Source organism: Mytilus galloprovincialis, chromosome 3 (assembly GCF_965363235.1).
Source record: "Mytilus galloprovincialis chromosome 3, xbMytGall1.hap1.1, whole genome shotgun sequence".
Lineage (NCBI taxonomy): Eukaryota > Metazoa > Mollusca > Bivalvia > Mytilida > Mytilidae > Mytilus > Mytilus galloprovincialis.
Window position 1 is genome coordinate 67,913,516 of NC_134840.1, and position 25,726 is coordinate 67,939,241.

Below are 25,726 nucleotides of genomic sequence, written 5' to 3' on the forward strand. Positions count from 1 at the left end.
TGCATGAAATATTTGCCACTGGACATTAAGCAACCATCTATCAATCAACATAAAATTCAATCATGATTAGAAAATTAGGCAAGAGATCTCAATTTGTGCAGTCTTGTTTTTATTTACTTGTACATGGGTATGAATCAGTGCAAATAGTAGGTTTCGTCATGTAAGATACTGGATCAACTAACTTTTAAATATTAAGAAATTTGAATACATTGTACGCATGATATGATAAACCTTATAAATGCTTTTTTTTGTATTTTGCAATTGTTTATAGGGTCAAATGGAATTAACATGACACTAGAGAAATGGACCTGTACTACAGGAAATCTGGAACAGCTATGCTTCAGGTAAAGTTCATTAGGACTAAAATAATTAATCATTAAATAATTTCTAATTCTAGATTTATTAATGTAATATTTATTTTCATCCAGTCTTATTAAACACAATCAACATCCTATTTGTATGCAGAAGCTGATTATGGCAGTCATATTATTTCATGTCATATATGGTTAGTTTATTTAAAGTGTTTTTTTTCCTTATGTTCAACTTTTGTTAGATATAATTTACAAATTCATTTTATAAAATCAAAAAGGAATGTCAAAAATAATTTCCTTGTCATCAATTGAAATTTACAAAATCATCTATGTGTCATTTTCTATGAAAATAAAATGCGTTCATTTGCTTCAGGATATTTTTTCATCTTTTAATATATTTTTTACATGCTATTTCATTTAAAGTAATCGATTGTTTTTCATCTTAAATGTTATAAGTTCAAGATGCATCTGTTTTGGTGTTGTCATGTGTCAATATGTCACTCAAATAACTGTTGTTAGGCTAAGCAAATAATTGTTGTGGTTCCCCTTAGTGGGTCCTTCTTAATCTTTAGAATCGGAACAATAAGTTATAGTGACCTACATTTTTTATTTCTCTGAAAATTCAGACATGACCATGCATGACAAAGTAAATCTACTGTCATTCATATTATATTAGCTCAGTTTACAAGTTTAAGATGTTATATACTACTACTGTAAATTCAGAAATTATTGTGAGGTTTTTTATTATTGCGTAAAATGCCACAGAGTTGTAAACCCAATAATTTAAACTCGCATTTTGAAATATTGTATATGAATTAAACTGATTTTTACTCAAAATCGTAAAAATTAAAATGGCATTTCAGTCATTATGGCAAAATCGCAATAATAAATGCATGCAATAATTTCTGAACTTTCAGTACTTGTGGTTTGTGTTTTCAGTATCAATCTAATTCAGCACTGTATTTGAACTTTGGTGGATCATACCACATCTCCTTATTTCATATGTTTTCATGTTCTGTAGACGTTTTTGCATGTAGTCTTGGTATGAAAACTTTAAAAGGAAAGACTGAAACATGTGCTGCTTAGCTTAACCAAAAGTAAAAGAATGTACTAATTAGAAACATCAATAACTGCTTCCATCTAATAGTTGCCACTGGATGTTAAACAAACAATAATCATTCTAAAGTATCTTTATAGAGGTTTAAGAGCCTCTGTGGTCAATTGGTCTTAGTAGTCTTAACTACTGTTTCACTAGCACGACTAGTCTGTCAACACTAAGGTTGTAATTTTGAATCCTGCAGGAGACAGGCAAGTTTCAACTTCAATCTTAATTGACTTGGATTGTCAGTGTTCCTGCCAAAGGTACTAGATGGTTCTATTTAGACTCTCCTGCTTCCTTCACCAATAAAGAATGATAGCCATGAAATAGCCAATAGTGCTGAAAGTGACACTAAATGCCAATCAATCAATCAATAAATCTAAATTTATCAATAGTGGTTGAAAATATTCAATACTGTATTAAATTTCACACATACCTTTGATTTTAATGTGTTGACCTGATTGATTATTTCAATTTTCATCTTAATAATATATAGTATCATAAGCAATGAAACAGGTGAATCGTCAATTCATTTACATACATGTACAATATATGTTACTAGAAGGAATGTGATTGACTTAAATAAGTTGCTTCAATATGCATTACCTTGATAATGAACTAAATGTCTTTATTAATTCTAAGATGAAGAGACAGGTAAAATCAAGTATATGAATCAATTATTATTGATGAAGTTATTTAGTTTACTTAGAGGTTAATTATTTGGATCAACATGAAACTGCTTATGGTATGTATTGTTTCTTTCGGTACTTTCTAATGGCTTTTCAGGGGAATTTTATCTTTCTTAAAGACCAAACAGCCTATTCAGTTCTATCAGTGATTTTTCCTTAAATTTTTTTATGAAGGTATTTGTTATTTTAGGAACAAAAAAAAAATTAAAAAAAATGGGAGTCACGTACTGACTCAGTTTTGTCACTATAGCAACCTCAGTTTCATATTTTCCCTTATATTAAAATGATATTTGCTTGTTATTTAAACCCTCAAAAATCCAATTTATATCTAACCTACAGGCATAATTCTTCTTTCATGTTAAACAGTAGATTTGGGTCTGTCAAATACAGGTTCAAGAATTTAAGATTCTTATTTTTTTATCTTAAAAAATATGATTTTTTTCATTCCCGCCAAAAATAAAACGTTAGAATGAAATAAGTTTCCAGTATTAAAAAATATCTACCAATGATTTCTTCATAAAAATTTCAAAAAGGAAAGTGCAATGTGTACACTTAAAATAAAGCAAAAAAAGTATATGTCACTATATATAATTGACCTTTCAAAAAAGTTCTGAGTAGTTTTCTGTTTTTTCTTGTTTGTTTTTGAAGAAAAGAGTTGTCTTCCTTCAAACCATTGAATCTGACGTCATAGTACAAGTTTTCTGTGAAGGCGCACTATTTGAAATAAAAAATGCAATTGGACATTTGAAACCCACAATTATATTTTTAAGATTAACAACTATATTCACCTACTTTATATTTTGGAAATAGAAGAGATCACATTTATGTATTTTGAGGGGGGTAGGAGGGATCCTGATCCCAAAATCCCGGGCTTAAAAACACGAAATCCCGAGGTCCCAAATTTAAATAAATATAAATTCCGACATCCTGAAATTCGAAAAAAGAATTCCCGGAATCTCGAATGGGTAAATCCTGAAATCCTGAGCTTAAAAACACCCAATACCGGAGTCCCCATAAAGGTCCTATTCCCCTCTATATTTTGGAAATAGAAGAGATCACATTTATGCATCAGTATCAGATCTCATGATGTTGCTGACGCAAAAAACATACCTTCAGCAACACCATTCGTCCGAATGATAAATTGTTCAAAATAACTTTAACGCTGCTTTTGAAAGGAAGTATGTTTTTGTCCTTTTCCTCTCATTAGCAAAATCATGGTAAATAAAAAGTGAAATGAATGATGACACTGGTTTAATTACAGAATAATAAACTATATAAGACTAGATGTGGGATTTGTACAACCGCAAAAAAAAATTTCAGTCTTATATTGGTATCAGGTTATCATCGTCGCATGAGGACAGTTGGTTTCCGGACAATAACTTTAGTCTTAGTAAATAGTAATCCATGAATCCATGGTTGGGGAGGGTTTAATCAGAAATTGTGGGAGGGGACAATTTTTTCTCATTTTAGATTTCAGAAATTTAAAAGAAAATTTCTTCAAAATATTTTATTTATTTTTTTGCACCAAAAAAAAGGGGAGGGGGGAGGTCAATTCACAACAGCATAGTAAATTGCCCAAAAGCATAAAATTGAATATAAATGCAAAAAATATAACCAATTCTAAGTACTTTGACTACAGTTATTCTGTGTCAGAAACCTGTTATTTGTCATATATTTAATTACAATCCAAATTCAGACCTGTATCAAGTGCTAATATTGTGTCCCTTTTTGCCCCAACTGTTCAGGGATAGACCTTTTTTTTTGTCATGAAAATTTCATTGTTTGCCCTAGCATAATCTTTTGTCACTGTTGTGATGACAGATTTTAATTCACATTCACTGAGTATTAATTTCTTATAATGCGAAATGATACAAATGACAAAAGACGTATTGTGGTATACCATTGTCATCCGTCGTCAACATGTCAGACAATAACTCAAAAACACTTTAATCAATTTGCATGAAACTTTGATGAATTGTTTATATCTTTTGACTTGAGCTCCCTTTAGTTTTTATATATTTAAGATTTGACGTTTTCGAGTTATGGGGTTTTCATTAAAAAAGGGGGATTTTCCAGTTTTTGGAAAAATTGTTTCAGCAGTTTTCAAGAAACTTTGGTGAATTGTTTATATTCATTGAGGTAAGCACCCTTTCCATTTTTTGTTGAGCCTGCAACTTCTGTCGCAGAAACCTGGACAATAGGGATAGTGACCCGGCAGTGTGTTAGCTTACTTCTTAAAAGCTTTATATTTTAGAAGTTGGGAGACCTGGATGCTTCATACTTTACAAAGTTTCCTTCAGTCACATGTCCAATTTCCTTGACCTCATTTTCATGGTTCAGTGACTACTTAAAAAAAAGATATTTTTGTAACGTAAATTTCTCTCTTATTATAAATAAAAGGATAACTATATTTGGTATGTGCGTACCTTGCAAGGTCCTCATGCCCGTCAGACAGTTTTCACTTGACCCTGACCTCATTTAGTTAAGTTTTGTTGGTCAAGTCCATATCTCAGATACTATTTGGAATAGGTCTAGCATATTTGGTGTATGGAAGGACTGTAAGGTGTTCATGTCCAACTGGAAGGGGTCATCTGTCCTTGGCCTCATTTTCATGGTTCAGTGATTATAGTTAAGTTTTTGTGTTTTGGTCTGTTTTTATATGACCGCCAAAAACATTTGGGGATTGTATAATGGTATGATGTCGTTTGCGTGGTTGTCATTGTCCGAAGACACATTTGGTTTCCAAACAATAACTTTAGTTTAAGTGAATGGATCTCTATAAAATTTAATAAGAATGTTCAATACCACAAAAGGATCGATTTTGGGGATGATGGTCCAAACTGTTTAAAAATTAGGGGCCCAAAAGGGGCCCAAAACATGCATTTTTCTGCTTTCTGGATAATTACTTGTGTATAAGTATTTCAATTGCTCTGACATTGTACCACAATGTTTAATACCACAAGTAGAAGGTTTGGATTCATTTTGGGGGCTATGGTGTCAACAGTTTAGGAAAGAAGGGCCAAAAACAAGCTTTTTTGTAGTTTCTGGACAATAACTTGTATGTGAGTGTATGGATCTCTCTGACACTGTACCACAAAGTTATATATCACAAATTAAAGGAAGGTTGACATGGAGTTAGGGGATAATTTTCCCATTTATGTAAAAATTAGGGGCCAAAAAAGGGCCAAATTAAAAGATTCATTTTTTTAGTTTCCAGACAATAACTTGTGTTTAAGTGTATGGATCTCTCTGAAATTATGCTACACAGGAAAGGCTTGGATCGAATGTAGGGGTAATTGCTCCAAGGGGGATTAAAAAAAAAGTTGGTGGGGTCCAATTTTTTTAAGGGATTCAAATCTTTTTTTCAAAAAACTTTCAAATATTTGAAAAGTTTCAAGAAGAAATCTTTAATTGCACAGTATTGCGCAATATATTTGTAAGAACTGGACACATGTTTTGAGTCAGAAACCTATATTATGTCAAAAATTTAATCACAATCCAAATTCAGATAGTATCAAGCTTGAATATTGTATTCAAATTTGCCCCAACTGTTCAGGGTTCAACCTCTGCAGTCGTAACAGGCTGCACTCAGTGAAGCATTTGATTCTTATACTGTATGCAATAGGTCTACTATATTTGGTGTATTGAATGATTGAAGATGTACATGTCTAGCTTGCAGGTGTGATCTGACCTTGACCTCATTTTTATGGTTCAGTGGTCAAAGTTAAATTTTTGAGTTTTGGTCTTTTTTTCTGATACTATTATGCAATAAGTCAACTATATTTGATGCATGGAAATATTTTGTAATCTATATATCAGTTGTGCAGGTTTTATTTGATCTTGACCTCTTTGCTCAGAGTTTTTTTGTGTTTGGTCTGTTTTTCTTAAACGATAAGCAATAGGTCAACTAGATTTGTTGTATGGAAAAATTGTTAGTTGTAGATGTCTGCCTGGCATGGTTCAGGACAATGAACATAATATCAATGATTAGTAAAGAAGGCAAGACATTTCGGTGTTTGCACTCTTGTTTAAATTTAAGAATTCATGTTTCTGAGTTATTTAGGTTTTATTCATTAAATAAATTGCTTCGCTGAGTGCAATTGGATATGACCGCAAATGTCCAAAATGGACACAATATTCACCCTTGATACAGGTCTTAATTTGGATTGTAACTAAATTTTTGACCCATAATAGGTTTTTGACACAGAATAACTGTAGTCAAAGAACTTCAAATTGGTTATATGATTTGAATGTATATTAAATTTTTTCTTTTATACAATACGATATGCTGTTGCGAATTGCCCCTTTTTTAGCTCCTAATTACTAAACAGTTTGAGCCATAACCCTCCAAAGTCAATCCTAACTATCTTGAGGGTTATTTACTTTTGTTGTGGAAGAAAATAACGTCTTGCTAGTTCAGATGCTTTATGATCGTAAGATAAGATACGTAACAATAACGTTACGTTACATTAACAATAGTGTGCGCGAAAGTACGGGAAACAATTACATAAGATCAAGTGCTAAAGTCTCTTGGCCTATATTCACGACATTCTGGGGGCCTCAAAATGCATAAGAAATAAAATTATTTTAAATGATAAATAATCAAAACTTTAAAGTTCTATAAATGGATCACATTGAAAGTTTTTTGAAATTCCACTTTACGTTAACTGTCCTTCACAAAATCCTATAACAGTTACTATAGTTCTAATGGATATAACTTCACAATTGGTCGTGTGGTAACTAGTCCTCTAGAAGTCCGTACTTTTGCTGCTCGAATAAGTCCATCTCCTCCTTTGATGACGTCTTCTATTGTTCCTAATCTCCATAAAAGTCGTGGCGATTCACTTCCTAGTTGAACTACATCACCGATGTTTACTTGTCCAGTATGTTTTCCAGAGGCTCGATGATATTCACGTAATCTGGTAAGATATTCATTAGACCAGCGTTTTGCGAAATGGTCTAATAAGAGTCCTTTTCTCTCAAATAGTTTGTTTGCTGTGATCGTATCAAGTTCTTGAATATTCGCGTTGTGTTTGTCGTTGTGCATCTCTGTGGTCATAATAATCCTCCCGTGTAAAAGATGAGATGGCGTCAAGGGTTCGGGATCTCTTATATCTGAAGATATATATGTAAGTGGGCGATTGTTTATAATAGTTTCAATCTCAGTGAGTATTGTTGTCAAAGATTGTTCGCTGACGAGTGCTTTACCAAATACTTTCTTTAATGTCATTTTTGTTAAGCCAATTAGACGTTCCCACCATCCGCCATACCACGGCGCTCCTTTCGGAATGAATTTCCAGTTGATATGTAAATTCAGCTGACTTTGAAGTGCATTTGATGCGGCTACAAATGTAGGCGCGTTATCAGAATAAATAGTTTGTGGCGTTCCTTTTCGACTGATAAAACGTCTAAATGCTAGGATAAAAGTGTTCAATGACAAATCAGGTACAAGTTCCAAATGTATAGCTCGTATACATGCACATGTGAATAAACATATATATACCTTACGCGGTTGTGTTGATGTATCCTTGATGTGTAGAGGTCCGGCAAAATCTATCCCAGTTGTGCAAAATGGTATGGTGTCTTTTACTCGATCCTTTGGTAGTGGTGGTGGTTCCGGGCTGTTATACGGTTTACCAATTATTTTTTGGCACTGTATGCATTTACGTAAGACACTGTTCACACATTGTCGAATTGCTGGTATCCAGTAAGATTGCCTTATATGTGTTATTGCCTGACCGACTCCTGTATGTAGATTTCTTAGATGTGCGTCCATAATGACAAAATCTGTAAGTTTGTGGTTCTTTGGTAGTAAAATAGGAAACTTCGCGTTTTCTTCTATAGATGAATTTTGTATTCTGCCTTTACATCGTATGATTCCATTTTCATCCAAATATAAACGTAACTGTTGTACAAGCGGTAGTGATTTAACTTTCGGGTTTAACGAAATATGTTCTAGCTCTTTCAAGAACCTGTCTTGCTGTGTATCTTTGATCCATAAATTCATAGCTAATGAAATTTCCTCTTTTGTTAGACTTGTTCTTAGGTTCCTGTCACCTTGTGAACTCCGTAGTCGATATGGACGTTTTTTCTGGCAGTTCTTAACGAATTTCAGGACGTATCCAGTTACAGTTAAAAGTCTATTTAGATCAGAATACCTGTTCATGTCTATGATTTGTGATATTCGCTGCGGATCACTTGGTATTTTATCGTCACTTCTGTGTGTCTTTGGTCCGGTGATATTATATAGCTGAGTGCTTATTTCCACATGTCCTGTCCACGTAGGTCATTTACACTCGTCCGTTAACCACTGGGGTCCATTCATCCATAATGTCGAATCTTCAAATTGCGATGCAGTCAATCCACGTGTTTGTAAGTCAGCTGGGTTCATTTCTGTGGGTACATATTTCCATTCATGAGTTTCACTTAGTTCTTTAATTTCACTAACACGATTTTTTACAAACTTGTTTAACGATTTCGATGAGGTGAGCCAATGTAGAACTATTTGGCTATTGCTCCAAAATACTGCCCTTTTAATTCCTAAGTTTTTTATTACATCTTTTGAGAGTCGTGCTCCGATCACTGCAGCCATTAATTCTAATTTTGGTAGAGTTATTAATTTTAACCGTGCAACACGGTTCTTTGCGATAACAAGTGTTGACTCTGTGCCTTTACTCAAGTAAACTGAAGCTCTGTATGCTTTCTGACTTGCATCAACAAAAATGTGTAGAGTAGAGTCGCTGGTTTCCTCGTCATGGTTTGCAAAATAGTATCTCTGTATTTTAAGTTTCGTAGTTATCTGTAAGATGTCATTCTTCACATCGGTCCATTCGTTTTCAATTTCTTTTGGTAGTGTCTCGTCCCATGCATATCCTTTTTTCCAAAGTTCTTGAATAAGTGTTTTTGCTCTAATTGTTATCGGTCCGAGTAGTCCTAACGGGTCATATATAGCGGAAGACTGTCTCAAAGTTCACGTTTTGTCAACTGTGTGTCCATCTTTAGTTGTTTTGTTTCGGCAAAGCTGAGTGTATCTGATTCTGCATCCCAGCGCATTCCCAATATTTTTGTCTCCTTGTCTGAATCCAGTACTTTTTCCGATAGAGCAAAATCTCTGAGTTTGTCGCTGTTGGACATCCATGACCGTAAATTGAAGCCTCCCTGTTTTAGCAGTTCTCTGGATTCATTGAAGTATTTAATTGCGGCTTCTTCTGAGTTCATGCTAGATAGTACATTGTCAACATATAGATCTTCTTGTAGAATTGTTGCTACTTTGCTCTGATTCATGGATAAATGTTTCAGTAATGTTGCGTTTAAAATAAACGGCGAACACGTTGCTCCAAAAAGAACAACTTTGAATCTGTACATAATCAACTCACTTGTTGGGTCAGTTGAATCGGACAACCAAAAGAAACGTGTGGCGTCTCGGTCATCATTATCAAGTCTTACTTGTAAAAATGCTTTTTCTATGTCCGTTGTGATGCCATATTTTCCTAATCTAAATCTTGTAAGAATGGTTGTCAATTTATTCAAAATAGGTGGTGCTGAAGATAGGCAGTCATTAAGGCTGGGTAAATCTGGATTTCCATGGCAACTGCAGTCATATACAATCCTAATAGGGGTCGTGTTTGAATCTTTCTTAACGGGATGGTGTGGTATGTAGTGGATTCTTCCATGCTCGCGATCTATTTCTGTAATGGGTACCTTTTCTATGAAGTCTTTCATCTCCTGTTCTTTGATAATCTTGTCGTATAGATTTAACATATCCGGATCTTTAGCCAACCTATCTATAACATTCTGGGTCCTCCTTCTTGCTATATATTCATTAGTGGGTAACTCGGGATGATCTTGTTTCCATGGTAGTTTTGCGACATATTTATTTTCCTTAAATGTTATGCTAGAGTTTTGGTACTCAAGCATTAGGTTTTGTACATTTTTTGTGTTTTCATCAGAATCCGCCTCTAATCCGCTCGACTCAATTTCCCAAAATTTCTGTAAATCGCACTCCTCGGGTTTGTGAGCAACTAAGACATTCATCATCGTAGAGTTCCATTGTTGAGTGTTGATATCTGTGTTCAGTGGTCCTGATAGCAAATAGCCTATTTTAGTTTTAACAGCTGTTGGTGCGTCACCTCGAATAATTTCATCTTGTACTAAAGACCAGTAGTAGTCTGCTCCAACGAGAAGTGAAATGGAAAAATTTTCATCCTGTGTGACTGGGTGGGCAAGTTGTAATCCTCGTAAATAGGGCAAGCTGTTAATGTTTACCTGTTTCTTCATATGTATCGGTGCGGCAATTTTTGGAACAATAATTACTTCCATTGGAATTCTTTCTTTTCTTTCGGTCTCAATGGATAATGTTGCTTTCTCCAGGTTGCGTACATCACCTTCTTTCCCGCCAAATGCAGAAATTTGCATGCTTACTATACCAGTTGGTTTGATATGGAGTTTCTCTACTAGTTCTTGAGAAATAAATGAATTCTGGGCGCCTTCATCGAGTAGAATGTTAGTCATAACACTTTCATCATGGTACCATACGGGCGCTACGGCGGTTTTCAATAGAATTTCGGTATGTGCTGTAACTGCAGAATGCATAGCGGCGCTCTTTGTTTCAGTGGTACTTTGTAGTTCTTCGTTGACCGGTTTTGTTACGGCTTTATTTTCATTTGAAGTGGAGTTTTCATTTAGTAAACTATTACGGCAGATGCTACTGTGATGTTTCTTACTGCAATTTCGGCAACTGTATTTTGACTTGCATTCTGAAACCTTGTGATTACCGAAACAGTTAAAGCAAACTCGTTTTTCCTTTACGATTTGGGTGCGGGCGTTTATATCGGTGATCTTTGTACATTCATTTGGGTGATGCGGGTTTTGACAAAACAAACACGGCCTTTTAGTCTTAACGAAACTATTGTTGTTACTATCTTTAGACCCTGTTGACTTCCATCTTTTATTTGTAGTTTCTGTCACGAACGATGCGGTGGGGATAATATCGGTTTCAATAGGATTGGCGTTAGCGGCCTCTTGGATACAAATTTCTTTCTTTATTGCTTTGCGTAAACTTGAAATATCCCAATCATCATTACCGTGCTCTCGAGTAATGTTTTGTCTGACAAAACATGGAAGCTTGTTGAGTATTAGTGGTATTAATAGGCTTCCGTACAATTCCTGATATCGACCCATTCCTTCTAATTCAGGTATATTACTTTCTATTGTGTCACTGAACGATTTCAGTCCCCTAATTCCGGGCGTTGGTGCAGGCAAATTTAGCAAATTTTGCATGTATGCGTTTACTATTTTGTGTTGTTGGCCAAATCTCTCGTGTAGAATTTGTATTGCTTGATTATAGTTTGTATTAGTCATTTGCATTCCCGAAATACACTGGCTAGCTTCTCCATAAAGTTGCGATTTTAAATAATTAAATCGTTGCACGTCACTCAATGAAGGATTTTCATGTACGGAATTATTATATGTCTTTGTCATATGGAACTTGTGGTATAATTTCAGAGATTCATACACTTAACCCAAAATTTAAATCCCAACCTTCCTTTAATGGATATAAACCTTGAGCTAAAGTTTTATTGATTTCTATTTACTTATACTGATGTTATTATCTGGAAACCATCTGTCTTTGGATGACGCTGATAACGAGGACAACACCGGACGACAACAACAATGACAACATTATACCAATATACGACTAAACATTTTTTTATTTTTGTGGTCGTATAAAAAAGGAGATTTTCAAATTTTCAGACAATAACTCAAAAATGCTTTCAGCAGTTTTCATGAAGCATTTGTGAATTGTTTATTTTATATATCAGACAGTTGAAATATATTTGAATAAGTACCTCAAAATTTTGTCTTCATATGGACTGGAAGTTCACTTTGACGGATTTCATTAAACATGTACACTGTTAGTAGTTGATTACTTTTGAGGCCTCAATTTTTGTCAAGCATGCGACTTTTGTCACAGAAAGCTCGACATAGTGATAGTGATCCGGCGGCTAGGGCGGCAGGCGGGGCGTTAGCTAACTTCTTACTGTAAAAGCTTTTTATTTTAGGAGGTGGAAGACTTGGATGCTTCATACTTTGTACCATATTGATGCCTCATGTTACCAAGTTTCCGTCAGTCACATGTCCAATGTCCTTGACCTCATTTTCATGGTTCAGTGACTACTTGAAAAAAAGTAATGTTTTTTGTAATGTTAAATTCTCTCTTATTATAAGTAATAGGATAACTATATTTGGTATGTGTGTACCTTGCAAGGTCCTCATGCTCTTTAGACAGTTTTCACTTGACCTCAACCTCATTTCATGGATCAGTGAACAAGGTTAAGTTTTGGTGGTCAAGTTCATATATCAGATACTATAAGCAATATGTTTTGTATATTTGGTGTGTGGAAGGACTGTAAGGTATACATGTCCAACTCGCAGATGTCATCTGACCTTGACCTCATTTTCATGGTTCAGTGGTTAGTTAAGTTTTTGTGTTTTGGTCTATATTCTTATACTGTATGCAATAGGTCTTCTATATTTGGTGTATGGAACGATTGTAAGGTGTACAAGTCTAGCTGGCAGGTGTCATCTGACCTTGACCTCATTTTCATTGTGCATTGCTCAGTGTTAAATTTTTGTGTTTTGGTCCGTTTTTCTTAAACTATATGAAATAGGTCAACTATATTTGTTGTATAGAAGAATTGTTAGCTGTACATGCCTGCCTGGCATGGTTCATCTGACCTTGACCTCATTTTCTTGTTTTATTGGTCAATGTTTAGTTTTCTTGGTTAATGTTAAGTTTATGTGACAGATGTAATAAAACTTTATATTCAGGACTATCAACATAATATCAATAATTAGTAAAGAAGGCGAGACATTTCAGTGTATGCACTCTTGTTTGGTCCTTTCAGCAACAAAAGCAAGTCTTTATAAGAAGTAATTGTTGAGCAGTTTGCTTCAACAAAGATACATCATGTTCTTTTGCTGATTTTGACAGCTGCTGTATTTGATTCATTATTGGCTTTGATGACTGGACAGCATAACAAGTAGAATATTATCAATTACCTTATTATGTTAAATATAACACCAGTTATGACTTTAGGATTTCATGGGAGTTTGAATTCCTAAATTTTTAGTTTCAAAAGTTTACTGTTTGTTTATAATGCATAACATGGATAACAAGAATTACCAAATATACAAGACAGAACAATGGACAACACCAATGACCAATACTTCACTTCTTAGGGGAAAAAATCACTACTGTTTCATGTTAAGGTGAAGGTTAGCGCCTGTTAAACATTAAAACCTGCTGCATTTGTATGCACCTATCCTAAATCAGGTGCCTGTTGTTCAGTTGTAGATGTTTGTTGATGTTGTTATTAATTGTTTCATGTTTTTTATATACTGTAGAAACATTAATTTTCGTGGGGTTAAAATTTCGTGGTTTTGTCTCTCTGTAAGATTTCATGGGGATTTAATTTCATGGTTTCCTTAAACTGGAAGTGGTTTTATATGGAAGCTAAATTTTCGTGGGGGTTTTAATTTCGTGGATATATTCTTTCCAAGAAATAAACGAAATTAAATCCTCCACGAAAATATCTGCTTTTACAGTAAATTAGACCCTTGGTTTTCTTGTTCGAAATTGTTAAACATAAGTTATGTTTGGCCCATTTATTGCTGTTGGATGTAAGGCAAGGCTTTGTGTTGAAGACCATACTTTGACCAATAATTAGTGAATAGTTATACATTGTTACTTAGATGGAGAGTTGTCTCATTGGCACTCATACCACATCTATTTTAAATCATTTGAGACAAACAGCAATAAACAACATATGGTCCAGATAGGCTGACTTGGTAAAGGCAGAAAGTATTCACAACTGTTGTAGACTCCAGCCAAAAAAAATCTTGACATATTGTGTGGATACTTGTTTCTATTTTAATACTGTATTTTCCCTGTAGACACAATGGTATCTTTTGATTACTTTTGTACTGGGGTTGCTGTCTTTGGAGTTTACTCCACATTATTATTGTTGATAAATATAAAATTTTGATTAAATTTTGAACCAGGTGGATACAGGAGCTTACTAAATCGGATTGCCTTATTGAAGGTAGTATATATGATATACAAAAATAATGAATAAATCCCAGTGTAAATGAAACTTTACATTCTAAGTTATCTTTTCAACTTGAAAAATGTCTACAAATCAATTTAATGGTCTGGCACCATTTTCTCAAGAAATACTAGTTACAAAAAACAATCTTGACTCATGTTCATAATATTTATTTTGTGTGAACAGATCTGCAGTTTTGATCTTGATAAAAGATGTAAAGTCTTATGTTCATCATTACTCTGCAAGTGATTGTAAAGAATTTTATTCCCAAATTTTTGGTATGAAATTGTACATGTTAATTTTCAAGCAATATTTCTTCATAAAATCTTTTTGTTTTATACCTGACAGAGAACAAAAGAACAATTGTGGTTTTTTTTCTCAAATTATTTGGTTTAATGTTTGGACAGAGTTAAATGACAATAGAATGAGATTAGAAAAGTTCAAATTAGACAATGGCATCATGTTGAATTATCATGTATTGAAAATTTTAATACAAATTAAATTGCACAATCATGTTAACATTATATACAGACACAGTGTATTTAAATCATATTCATACATTGAAATTTTTAAGAGATATAAAATAAGGGTGAAAGATAACAGAGCAACACTTATATGATTATATCTTATTGCTATCTATCAATAATAAAAGCATCACAATCTTTTTTTGATTATCAGTATACATGACAGTCTGATAAAAGAAGTTAAAAAGAAAAAAAATGTTCTTAAAAGGAATGTGATAAAGTTGAACAGAAAGGAGCAGGTCCGGTAAGGGCAGATTTTGGCCTTAAATTTCAGGTTCATCTTACGAAAGATTTTGGACACTTTTTAAACACTTAAGTGTCTATTTCAATTGATTCAATTAGTTTATGTGAAAGATTTTAACTGATTTAGTCATTAAAAACGCTCCAATTCAAGCTTAAATATGAAAAATCCATCAAATATGCCCAAAAACATCACTTTTCAGATGGTTTTTGTCAAAAATGAAAGTGGCCGCATCCGTGTTCATCCTCAACCTTTATATATGTTATGTATTATCATCAAATACAAATTACATTTCAATATTATGAATGAACACGAATGCGGCCACTTTCAATTAAGACGGAAACCGTCTAAAATTTAACTAAAATGCTCAAATTGTGAAGATTTCTCAATTTAGCATGACTTAATGATTCTTATACCCGATATATGTGCATTGTATTGTCAAAAACAGCCCATATTTATTTAGCAGAAGCATTCTACTTTCCTGTAAATAGCTAAAAGATTACATTTTCACATTTTTGCAAGACTGCTATATTTTGGGGCCAAAAAGGGGTCTTACTGAACCTACTCCTTTAAAAATTCAGGACAAAATTTGATTCTTAAAATTGACTCAAAAATTATGGAGTGAAAGAAATAGATAAAATATATTCCGGGAAAGACAATTAAATTATCAATAATCTAAAAGAAAGTATGCATTTATAATGAAGCAAAAAGAAAGTTTACACATCAGATAAATATGAGTTCATTTGTGACATTTTTTTACCATCACCATTAATCATGTCTTGTAAAAATTTATCAAGTTCAGTACTAAATTCTGTTTTGTAATTAGCACTGGCATTTGTATTCTCATATGAAATTTGTGAACAATCTTTTATTAGACTTCCTGCTTTGTCACTGTTATGTTGGTTTTTATCATCATATAAATAGCTATCATTCAATTCAAATGAATCTAGTTCAATGTTAAACTCTTCCATAAAAACATCCGTGTTTTTATCCAATATAGTTGACGTTGCAACAGATGTCTTTTGGTGGTTGGTCTCTGTTTGCTGTAAGCAGAAAACTCATTATATTGTTTAAAAAGTTAAAATTAACCTGTCTTTTTATTTCTATTTTAGTAATATTTAATACAAGATGATTTCTGACAGAGACATATATAATACAATATTGTATTATATGTCTCTGTTTCTGGTAAAAAATAGTTTTGATGAAAAGTAGGCTTCTCAATTGAGTAATTTTCTTGTTTCTATGCATGGCTGTATAATTGTTACAAAATCTGTAAATTGCTCAGTTGTGTGTTTGCTGTTAACCTGCATGTGTAAGTATATAACTTAGGGATTCTACTGTACTACAGAGTCACCAGGTGTTTTATTCATTTTTGTTTCTGATAACTTTTAAACAGTTTTCCAATGTAAAATTTTTAATTGTCAAGTTGTAAGTTGTAATGTCCTTTTTTTGTATCCTCTTTTGTATGGTTGATGCAAAATCTGTATTTATATACAATATAAGGTCAATGTAAGAAAAATATAATATTTTTTTGTATGAGGCTGAGAAACTGGGGAAGGGCGAGGTTCTACTGATCCAATTCCCAGTTTTGTGCTGATTACAAAAAAGTTTATATTTTTCTGACATTGACCTAATATTGTTTTTATACTGCAACTTAAATTAATACATTGATAGCTATTTAAATTGAAAATTTAATTTTAAACTTATTATCATCCCTTAGTAAATCTGGCAATAAGACTGATGGTAGAAAAAGTGATCCATGATGAAATTGACATTGCACAAAATATAGCTCTGTCACTATATTTTGGAAATCCATAGTTGCAGTATAAAACAAATTACTTCTATCAATTGTTTGTCTGTTGTATACTTGTACAAAAAAAATTAACTTAAGTTTTTTATTTAAAAATGGTATGTACCTCTTTGTCTTGCTTTGGAGAAGTTTTTCTTCTTTTGTTCATCTCCTTTTTCTCCTCTTCTGTGCATTTTCTTTTCTGATAATTGTAATAAGTTTGTTATTGGATTTTGTAAAAGGTTAACATTTTATTTCTGTCATATTGACAAAAAGGTATCAAATAATTAAGAATAACAAAATATTTCTTTGAATGAAATCTTCTTTTAAAAGTCAAAATAGAACTAAATATTAATATTTATTGTCCTTCCCTACGCCAATATCACCCTGCTCTGTCGCTCCGTAATTCTCGTATCAAGACAAAACGAGACCAGGCATTATCAGCGATGTCACAATGTGAGAGGAGAAGTTATCAGCGAAGTCACAATACTAGAGGAGACGTTATCAAGCTTGCTTTTTCGTCAAGCGTAAAACTGTCTTAGGGAGAAAGAAAAGACCAGTAATAGAACGATAAAAAGATAATCAGGTTTTCTTCGTATAGATTTCGTTAAATATCAACCGCTCGACACAATGTGAAACTTTTTAGCTCGTTCGCTACGATCACTCGTCAAAAAGTTTCATAATGTGGGTCGCGGCTGATATTTTACGATATCAATGTGTAGAAATCCCGATAATCTTTACATATCAGTATTTTATTTTATCAATATTAATCCTTAAACATAAATATTCTTCAAAAAAGGAAAAAAATCAAAATCAAAAAGAATGAAATACTTATATTATGTATGCATAAAGCAAATAATCTCAAAACTTTAAAGAATTTGAGAACTAAAAGCAGTTAGCTATACATACCATATTCAAACAATTCCTACCTTCATGTTAGTTGAAAGATAATTGCAACTGCTATCTGAACTGTAGTCTGAATTAATCAATAACACTTGACTTCCATTTGAAATGATGTTTTGGTCCACTTTGTCATTTCTAGACTCTGAATTGACTGAAGATTTTGAATCAGATGAACCCATATCACTTGTTGGGGAGACTTGCTTGTTAAAATCAAGATTATGAGAGTCTTTTGTGGCACTACTGATGTCATCTGAATTGATACATGATTGATTAAGAGAACATAATGTGGGGCTTTCCAATATTGCCTGGCTGTTGGGATAAAGTTCGCAAGGAAAATATTTATTCAAAACTGCCATTGCCTCTGTGGGAATGGTGATTGAATTACTAGTAGTTTGATTGTCTGCATCTGGTTTTGGTGAAACTGTCAAGTATGTCTTTGCAGTGACCTTTTGGTAAGAATCACTTAAGGGTTTTTGTATTGTAGTTTGACTAACAGAAGTAGCCATGGTCGTAAGAGGAACAAGTTCATCTTTGAATGGAAAGTCATAACTTACTTGTGAACTATTTGGACTACTTGGTTCTACAGTAAGAGTTATAGATTTTGTGCTTATATTTATTGAGATATGTGGTCGTTCTTTTTTCTTAGCATCATCCATATTTTTTAGTGACTGTGTTTGGTCATCTCCAGTTTCAACAGCTCCAGTTGTCCACCATTTTGTAAGAATTTCATGTATTTCATATGTTAATATTCTAGTCTCACTGAGATTTTTGAGTGCAAAATCAAGTTTTTCTAAGCTTACAATCCTTTTAAAAGTACTACAAAGTTCTAATTTGTGCTGCTTGGTATGGCTTTTCCTCATGAGCTTATAGGCATCCACTATTTCAGTGTATTTCTGAGGGATGGTAACCTGAGGGAGATCTGTTAGAATATCAACCAGTTCTTGATCAGATGTGAGTTTTCCAGGAGATTTCTTACTATATTTCCCTCTGTTGTTTGGATCAAAAAGTATGATATCTGTTGGCCAGTTTTCTAAAGGTTGGTCCCAAAGTCCATCGCATTTTGCATCAGTGTTCTTTCCATGTGCACATTTGATTGAAATACCAGCAATAAACCGTATGATGTATACTATCAGTTGGGATTGCTTTGTGGGCCTCTGATCTTTCCCAAGGTCTGTTGCAATTTCATTTGTTTTCAGATCAGTTATTAAACTTACATTGATATTAGTGAGATCACTGTTTCTGCCTCCATAAGTAAGAAAATCTTTGAGTGATGTTATAATTGTCTCAAATTCACATCGATATACAAATAATTTATGTAAAAGCTTATATTTCATGGTTTCCCAAGCATTTATTATACCCCCGCTTTAAAAAAGGGGGGGTATACTGTTTTACCTCTGTCTGTCAGTCCGTCCGTCCGTCCGTCCATCAGTCCGTCAGTCCGTCAGTCCGTCAGTCAGTCCGTCCCATGAAACTTTCGTCACATTTTTCTCAGGAACTACACATCCACCCTTTCTGTAATTTGGTATCAACATTTATATATGTCAGCCATACCGTGTGATGCGTTTTCAGATTCATCACTTGACAACTTCCTGTTTACCGAACACTTGTCTGATTTTACACATGATAGCCAAGTTGAAAATTTTCGTCACATTTTTCTCAGGAACTACAATACAAGGATTTCTGAAATTTGGTTTCAGGATTTATATAAGTCAGCTATACCGTGTGATGCGTTTTCAGATTCATCACTTGACAACTTCCTGTTTACCGAACACTTGTATGATTTTACACATGATAGCCAAGTTGAAAATTTTCGTCACATTTTTCTCAGGAACTACAATACAAGGATTTCTGAAATTTGGTTTCAGGATTTATATAAGTCAGCTATACCGTGTGATGCGTTTTCAGATTCATCACTCGACAACTTCCTGTTTACCGAACACTTGTATGATTTTACACATGATAACCAAGTAAAAAATTTTCGTCACATTTTTCTCAGGAACTACAATACAAGGATTTCTGAAATTTGGTTTCAGGATTTTTATAAGTCAGCTATACCGTGTGATGCATTTTCAGATTCATCACTCGACAACTTCCTGTTTACCGAACACTTGCATATTTTTACACTATTAATATTATCCACTTGCGGCGGGGGTATCATCAGTGAGCAGTAGCTCGCAGTTTCACTTGTTTCAGCTAGGTACATCTTTGGTACATTCACTTTTTCTTCTTCACATTTTTTTAACAAAGCTTTGAAATACTCTCTGTTCTCCCTTTCATGTCTTACTTTTTTTGTTGGGTTGGATTTTGACTGTTCATGTTCTCGTAATAAAACGAGGATCTTGGGACTTATATTTTGAATCCATCTTCTCTGTATAGCTGAATCATTAGCAAGTGTCTTTTTGTTCAGAGATGGTCCAGGATGAACTTCAATATCTCCTGAACACCATAGGAGGTACAGACTTGCCGTAGCATATTCATATTTGAGAGACAGATATTTCTTCAGTTTGGCTGACTTGTGATGTCCAGTAGAGGTTATTGTGATGAGTAAAAGCATGAGAAGAACTAAAGTTTCAGTTTCTTGTGACCTCTTTATCATTTCAACTTCGATTTCTATTGCCTTTTTTTCAGTCCAAAAAATGTTTTCATACTTTGGGATGTTAATGTCAAATTTACTTTCAGTTTTAACAACACTAATACAAATATCAATTATTCTCTTATGGTCCATTTTTTTCTCAGTGGAATCAGTTAATTCAGTAGTTGGTGGCAAAGCTGTTTTACATTTATCATGGGAAATGAAAATTGGTTTTATTTTGCCTTCAATGATCGATTTTTTGTGTTTTGAAATTTTAGGATTAATGCTTATATCAAGAAAAGTCTTCACAAGTTCTAACATGATATTGGGATCTGAAACACATGATTTTTCAAGATAAAGATAGAAAGCTTCATCTATCTGGTTTGTTGAAAACTTAATGAGAATGTCGGCTAACAAATTAGTCCGCAATATTTTAGTATGATCTGGATAATTTGGTGATTCCTGATGATAAAGGTTAAAAAGACTATGCAGTATTTTCCAGGATATAAGTTTCAATTTGATTTTTTCCCCATCAACCAATTTTTCAATCTGTGCAACTAAAAAACAAAAGACTTCTTCTGTTATTTCTGATTTCATTGCATACATTTGTTCAAGATAGTTGTTGAATACTATACAAATATCATATTCAGAGAGAGCTGATAATACATTTTGAAGTAAACTTCTTACTTCGTTTGCTGTGAATGAGCAGTTTGTTGATTTATCAGCTACTGAGACAACTGATGAAGAAGCTGATGATCCACTACTTTTTTGAAGGATTATAGAGTTTTCTGTTTTACATATGTTCAAATTTAAAAGACACAGCAGAAGTTTGCCGAAAATCAGTTGCAATCTCGGATGCATGATAAATTTCCAACGATGATTTGTTAACACTCCTTCAATATCTGATACTAAAACATTTCCATTCTTTTGAAAAAACTCTTTACAGCCTAGATTGTCATTTATATAACAGTACATATCCCAGTAACATTGAACACAATATGATGTAAGTTTTTCTTTTCTAGAAGATAAGCCATCCCATGGATTCTGATATTGATATAAAATATTTTCTTCATATTTTTTGTACATACAATAAGGACAACGACGTACACTAAAGAGACCTACGTTATCAAAATCGAAATTCATTATGATGTCATAAGCCATATGATCAGCTTGTGTGAATTTTAAGGTGGTTTAAACTCATAGGTCAAGTAGTTCATTCTTCTGAAATGAAATGAGGACAAATTTGTTAATTTTTATTTGAACATGTAAAAGGCAGTTGTTTTACCCCCAAAATGGTAAAAAAATTTAACATGAATCAATATTTGTTTACAAATGGAAGTTATATAGTTTTCATTCACAGATTAGTACTGATTTTATCTGAACTAATGTGTAACCAGTCAATGCCTTTCATATGCATAAACAGAAGGAGAATTTAAGTCGTAATGATTTAGAAAAACAAGGATTTGTACAAATATGATATACATTGTATATTATTTTGGTTGATATCAAACCACAATAGAAGGACTTGAAAATTTATCTTTAAATTCATTCAGTGCTAACTTAGTAATAATTTAGTTATTATTACATTAATAAATTTTTAACTATCATGGTATAATGGTTTCGATATTAGATTCATTATTCCATTTGAAATAAAAGAATATTTGACTTGGATAAACATATTTACTGAGGTAAACATTTCATTTGCTTCATCTTTCAAAATTATAAAGAATTGTGGTTAACAAATCTGACTCTAACTGTAACCATAAGATCAAGAATAACAATAACAAGAGGCTGTTAAGTGACAGCAAACCAGATTTTCCTGCAGAGGTCGAGAACAAACAAATATTTCAGCCTTTTTTCCATTTGTAAAGGGGCATAACTCTAGAACGGTAAAAATGATGCCATCAAAATTCAAACTTGATCTTTTTTTTGGTGGTAATAAGCCTTAATTGTGTATAAGTTTCATAACATTTCATCACAAGCACTTGTCTCAGAAAAATATTTCCTATATACGTAACATAAGTGTTATATTAAGGTATATAGGAAAAAAAAATCTGAGACAAGTGCCTGTGCCGTTCATATATACTATGGTTCATTTCCACATTGAAAACTTAAATCCATTCATGATTTTTATAAATAAATAATTTCCCAGAAAAATTTGAATGTCTGCTGAAAGCAAGCATTGCATGCTTTCAGAATAATTATGTGCTTGTGCCTAAAACGAAAGCCCTTTTAATTAATCACTGATTGGTTAATTCAAATGCAGTGTAAATTTTGATTGGTTAATTAGTATGGTCTCAAAAAAGCAATTAGTAAAAGAGATATCACATGCAGCAGCAACTGGAAAACCCCTACGCTGATTGGACCAAATAGTAGACAGGGATTCCCAATTAAAATTATATGTACAGGCACTGCACAAAAACGTATTGTGAATTAATTATCTATTTATACACAATAGTTCCATATATATGGCAATCACATGTTGTAATGTGAATTTCACAGTATTTACAATATTTGTTTACCTTGGTTTTTATACGACCGCAAAATTTGAAAAATTTTTCGTCGTATATTGCTATCACGTTGGCGTCGTCTGCGTCATCGTCGTCGTCGTTGTCGTCGTCGTCCGAATACTTTTAGTTTTCGCACTCTAACTTTAGTAAAAGTGAATAGAAATCTATGAAATTTTAACATAAGGTTTATGACCACAAAAGGAAGGTTGGGATTGATTTTGGGAGTTTTGGTCCCAACATTTTAGGAATAAGGGGCCAAAAAGGGCCCAAATAAGCATTTTCTTGGTTTTCGCACTATAACTTTAGTTTAAGTTAATAGAAATCTATGAAATTTTGACACAAGGTTTATGACCACAAAAGAAAGGTTGGGATTGATTTTGGGAGTTTTGGTTCCAACAGTTTAGGAATTAGGGGCAAAAAAAGGGCCCAAATAAGCATTATTCTTGGTTTTCGCACAATAACTTTAGTTTAAGTAAATAGAAATCTATGAAATTTAAACACAAGGTTTATGACCATAAAAGGAAGGTTGGTATTGATTTTGGGAGTTTTGGTCCCAACAGTTTAGGAATAAAGGGCCCAAAGGGTCCAAATTAAACTTTGTTTGATTTCATCAAAAATTGAATAATTGGGGTTCTTTGGTATGCCGAATCTAACTGTGTATGAAGATTCTTAATTTTTGGTCCCGTTTTCAAATTGGTCTACATTAAGGTCCAAAGGGTCCAAAATTAAACTTAGTTTGATTTTAACAAAAATTGAATCCTGGGGGTTGTTTGATATGCTGAATTTAGAAATGTACTTAGATTTTTAATTATTGGCCTAGTTTTCAAATTGGTCCAAATGGGGGTCCAAAATTAAACTTTGTTCATCAAAAATTGAATAAATGGGTTCTTTGATATGCCAAATCTAACTGTGTATGTAGATTCTTAATTTTTGGTCCAGTTTTCAAATGGTCTACATTAAGGTCCAAAGGGTCCAAAATTAAACTAAGTTTGATTTTAACAAAAATTAAATTCTTGGGCTTATTTGATATGCTTTATCTAAATATGTACTTTGATTTTTGATTATGGGCCCAGTTTTCAAGTTGGTCCAAATCAGGATTCCATATCAAGTATTGTGCAATAGCAAGAAATTTTCAATTGCACAGTATTGCACAATAGCAAGAAATATCTAATTGCACAATATTGTGCAATAGCAATTAATTTTCAATTGGAGTTATCTTTCTTTGTATAGAATAGAAGTTGATAATATATGTTGGAAATTTGCCAGACATGACTATGATGTCATTTTCTATTTTTATTTGCCAATAACTTTATGTAAATAACTTCATTGGAAATTTGCCAATATAAAATGTTGCTGATGAAGCTTTTTTTCCTTATCTTATCTAAAATGTTTTTAGATAATGTATGTTGGACATTTGCCAGACATGACTATGATGTCATTTTCTATTTTTATTTGCCAATAACTTTATGTAAATAACTTCATTGGAAATTTGCCAATATAAAATGTTGCTGATGAAGTTTTTTTTATTGTTTTATACAATAAACAATGTATATTCACTTTTACTACCAACCAATCTTTACCATTCAGTGATAACAAGCACTTTATTTTACATTTTAATATATTATGATGTATTTAAAAGAGTAGTTATTGTTGCAAACTCCATTAGAAATTTGAATTGATATCAGTTTTGGAAAAAGGGAAACGGGGATGTGAAAAAAAAGGGGGGGGGGGTTAAATTTTTCTCATTTCAGATTTCATAAATAAAAAGAAAATTTCTTCAAACATTTTTTTGAGAGGATTAATATTCAACAGCATAGTGAATTGCTCAAAGGCAAAAAAAATATTTTAAGTTCATTAGACCACATTCATTCTGTGTCAGAAACCTATGCTGTGTCAACTATTTAATTTTAGATTTAAAAAGTTTGAAGAAGAAATCTTTAATTGATTTGTAAAATCTTGACATTTGTTTTGTGTAAAAAAAAACATGTAATGTCAAAAATTTGATCACAATCCAAATTCAGAGCTGTATCACGCTTGAATGTTTTGTCCATACTTGCCCCAACTGTTCAGGGTTCGACCTCTGCGGTCGTATAAAGCTGCGCCCTGCGGAGCACCTGGTTACATTTGTAGTTCTCTATTGAAACAAGAGATTCAATTCTTTCACAATCTTTGAATTCAACTTTAAGATGAGTATCAACTGGTACAGCAGGACAAAAAAAAAGGGTAACCCAGGAAGACTGCAGTTTTTCGATTGAAAAGAAATGTCATTTATAGCAGATTTGACTGAAAACTTATGCCAACATTATAGGACAATTCATAAATTATCCTTCCTATATTAGGTTTGAAAAAAGACAGCTCATATCTGCCTGACTTTCTAGTGAAGATTAAATTTCAGTAAATATTATTGCACTCTCATGTGACATAATCAAGGTGATATATACCATAATCTAATTCAGATGTGGAACAGGATAGGAAAATGTACAAATGAAGAATGTATCTTACCTTAATCAGTTCAGACCTTATACTTGTGAAGTTCTTTCCAGAAATGAACAATCTTTGTTTTCTAGATTCTTTTCAAAAGGCTTTATACTCTTGTACTGATTTTTTGGGTAAAGCAAGATTTTATTTATGGAAAATAACTAACTGATCTACCTTCATGTTTACTTAGTGTTAAGCAAAAATTTATTTATAGAACTATATCAAATTTCATTGGATCATATTACTTAGTGTTAAGCCAACATTTATTTATAGAACTTTATCAAATTTCATTGGATCATATTTGCATTAAGCAGTTAGGCCAGAACAAATAGACACTGGGTTTTATTTGTCTTTGTTTTAAGGACATAAGGAAATGTTCATACAGATACTCTTAAAAGAACAAATAAACATGGAAACAAATTCATATAGGTTCAAATTTATCTCTTTACATTTCTGAAAAACTGATACAAGATATATATTTGTTTGTCTTTCAGCATTTCCCC

General features: G+C 32.9%; 3 protein-coding genes across 3 annotated transcripts in view; 1 reads left to right on the forward strand and 2 right to left on the reverse strand.

Moving 5' to 3' along the window:
• The first annotated feature begins 244 nt into the window (after positions 1-244).
• Positions 245-25,726, forward strand: part of LOC143068714 (putative tubulin polyglutamylase ttll-15) — a 44,723-nt gene continuing 19,241 nt past the window's right edge. The window contains exon 1 of the mRNA XM_076242976.1: positions 245-344. Coding sequence (XP_076099091.1) covers positions 303-344 — 42 coding nt within the window. The 5' untranslated portion in view covers positions 245-302. The remainder of the gene's footprint in view (positions 345-25,726) is intronic.
• Positions 14,805-19,010, reverse strand: LOC143068710 (uncharacterized). The gene is made up of 3 exons (XM_076242972.1): positions 17,690-19,010; positions 16,888-16,962; positions 14,805-16,014 (listed from the first exon to the last, which is right to left on the reverse strand). The coding sequence occupies exons 1-3, from the start codon at positions 18,995-18,997 to the stop codon at positions 15,688-15,690; spliced, it is 1,710 nt and encodes a 569-aa protein (XP_076099087.1). The 5' UTR covers positions 18,998-19,010; the 3' UTR covers positions 14,805-15,687.
• LOC143068711 (uncharacterized) lies at positions 19,464-25,369 on the reverse strand. The gene is made up of 2 exons (XM_076242973.1): positions 25,248-25,369; positions 19,464-21,456 (listed from the first exon to the last, which is right to left on the reverse strand). The coding sequence occupies exon 2, from the start codon at positions 21,394-21,396 to the stop codon at positions 19,702-19,704; it is 1,695 nt and encodes a 564-aa protein (XP_076099088.1). The 5' UTR covers positions 21,397-21,456; positions 25,248-25,369; the 3' UTR covers positions 19,464-19,701.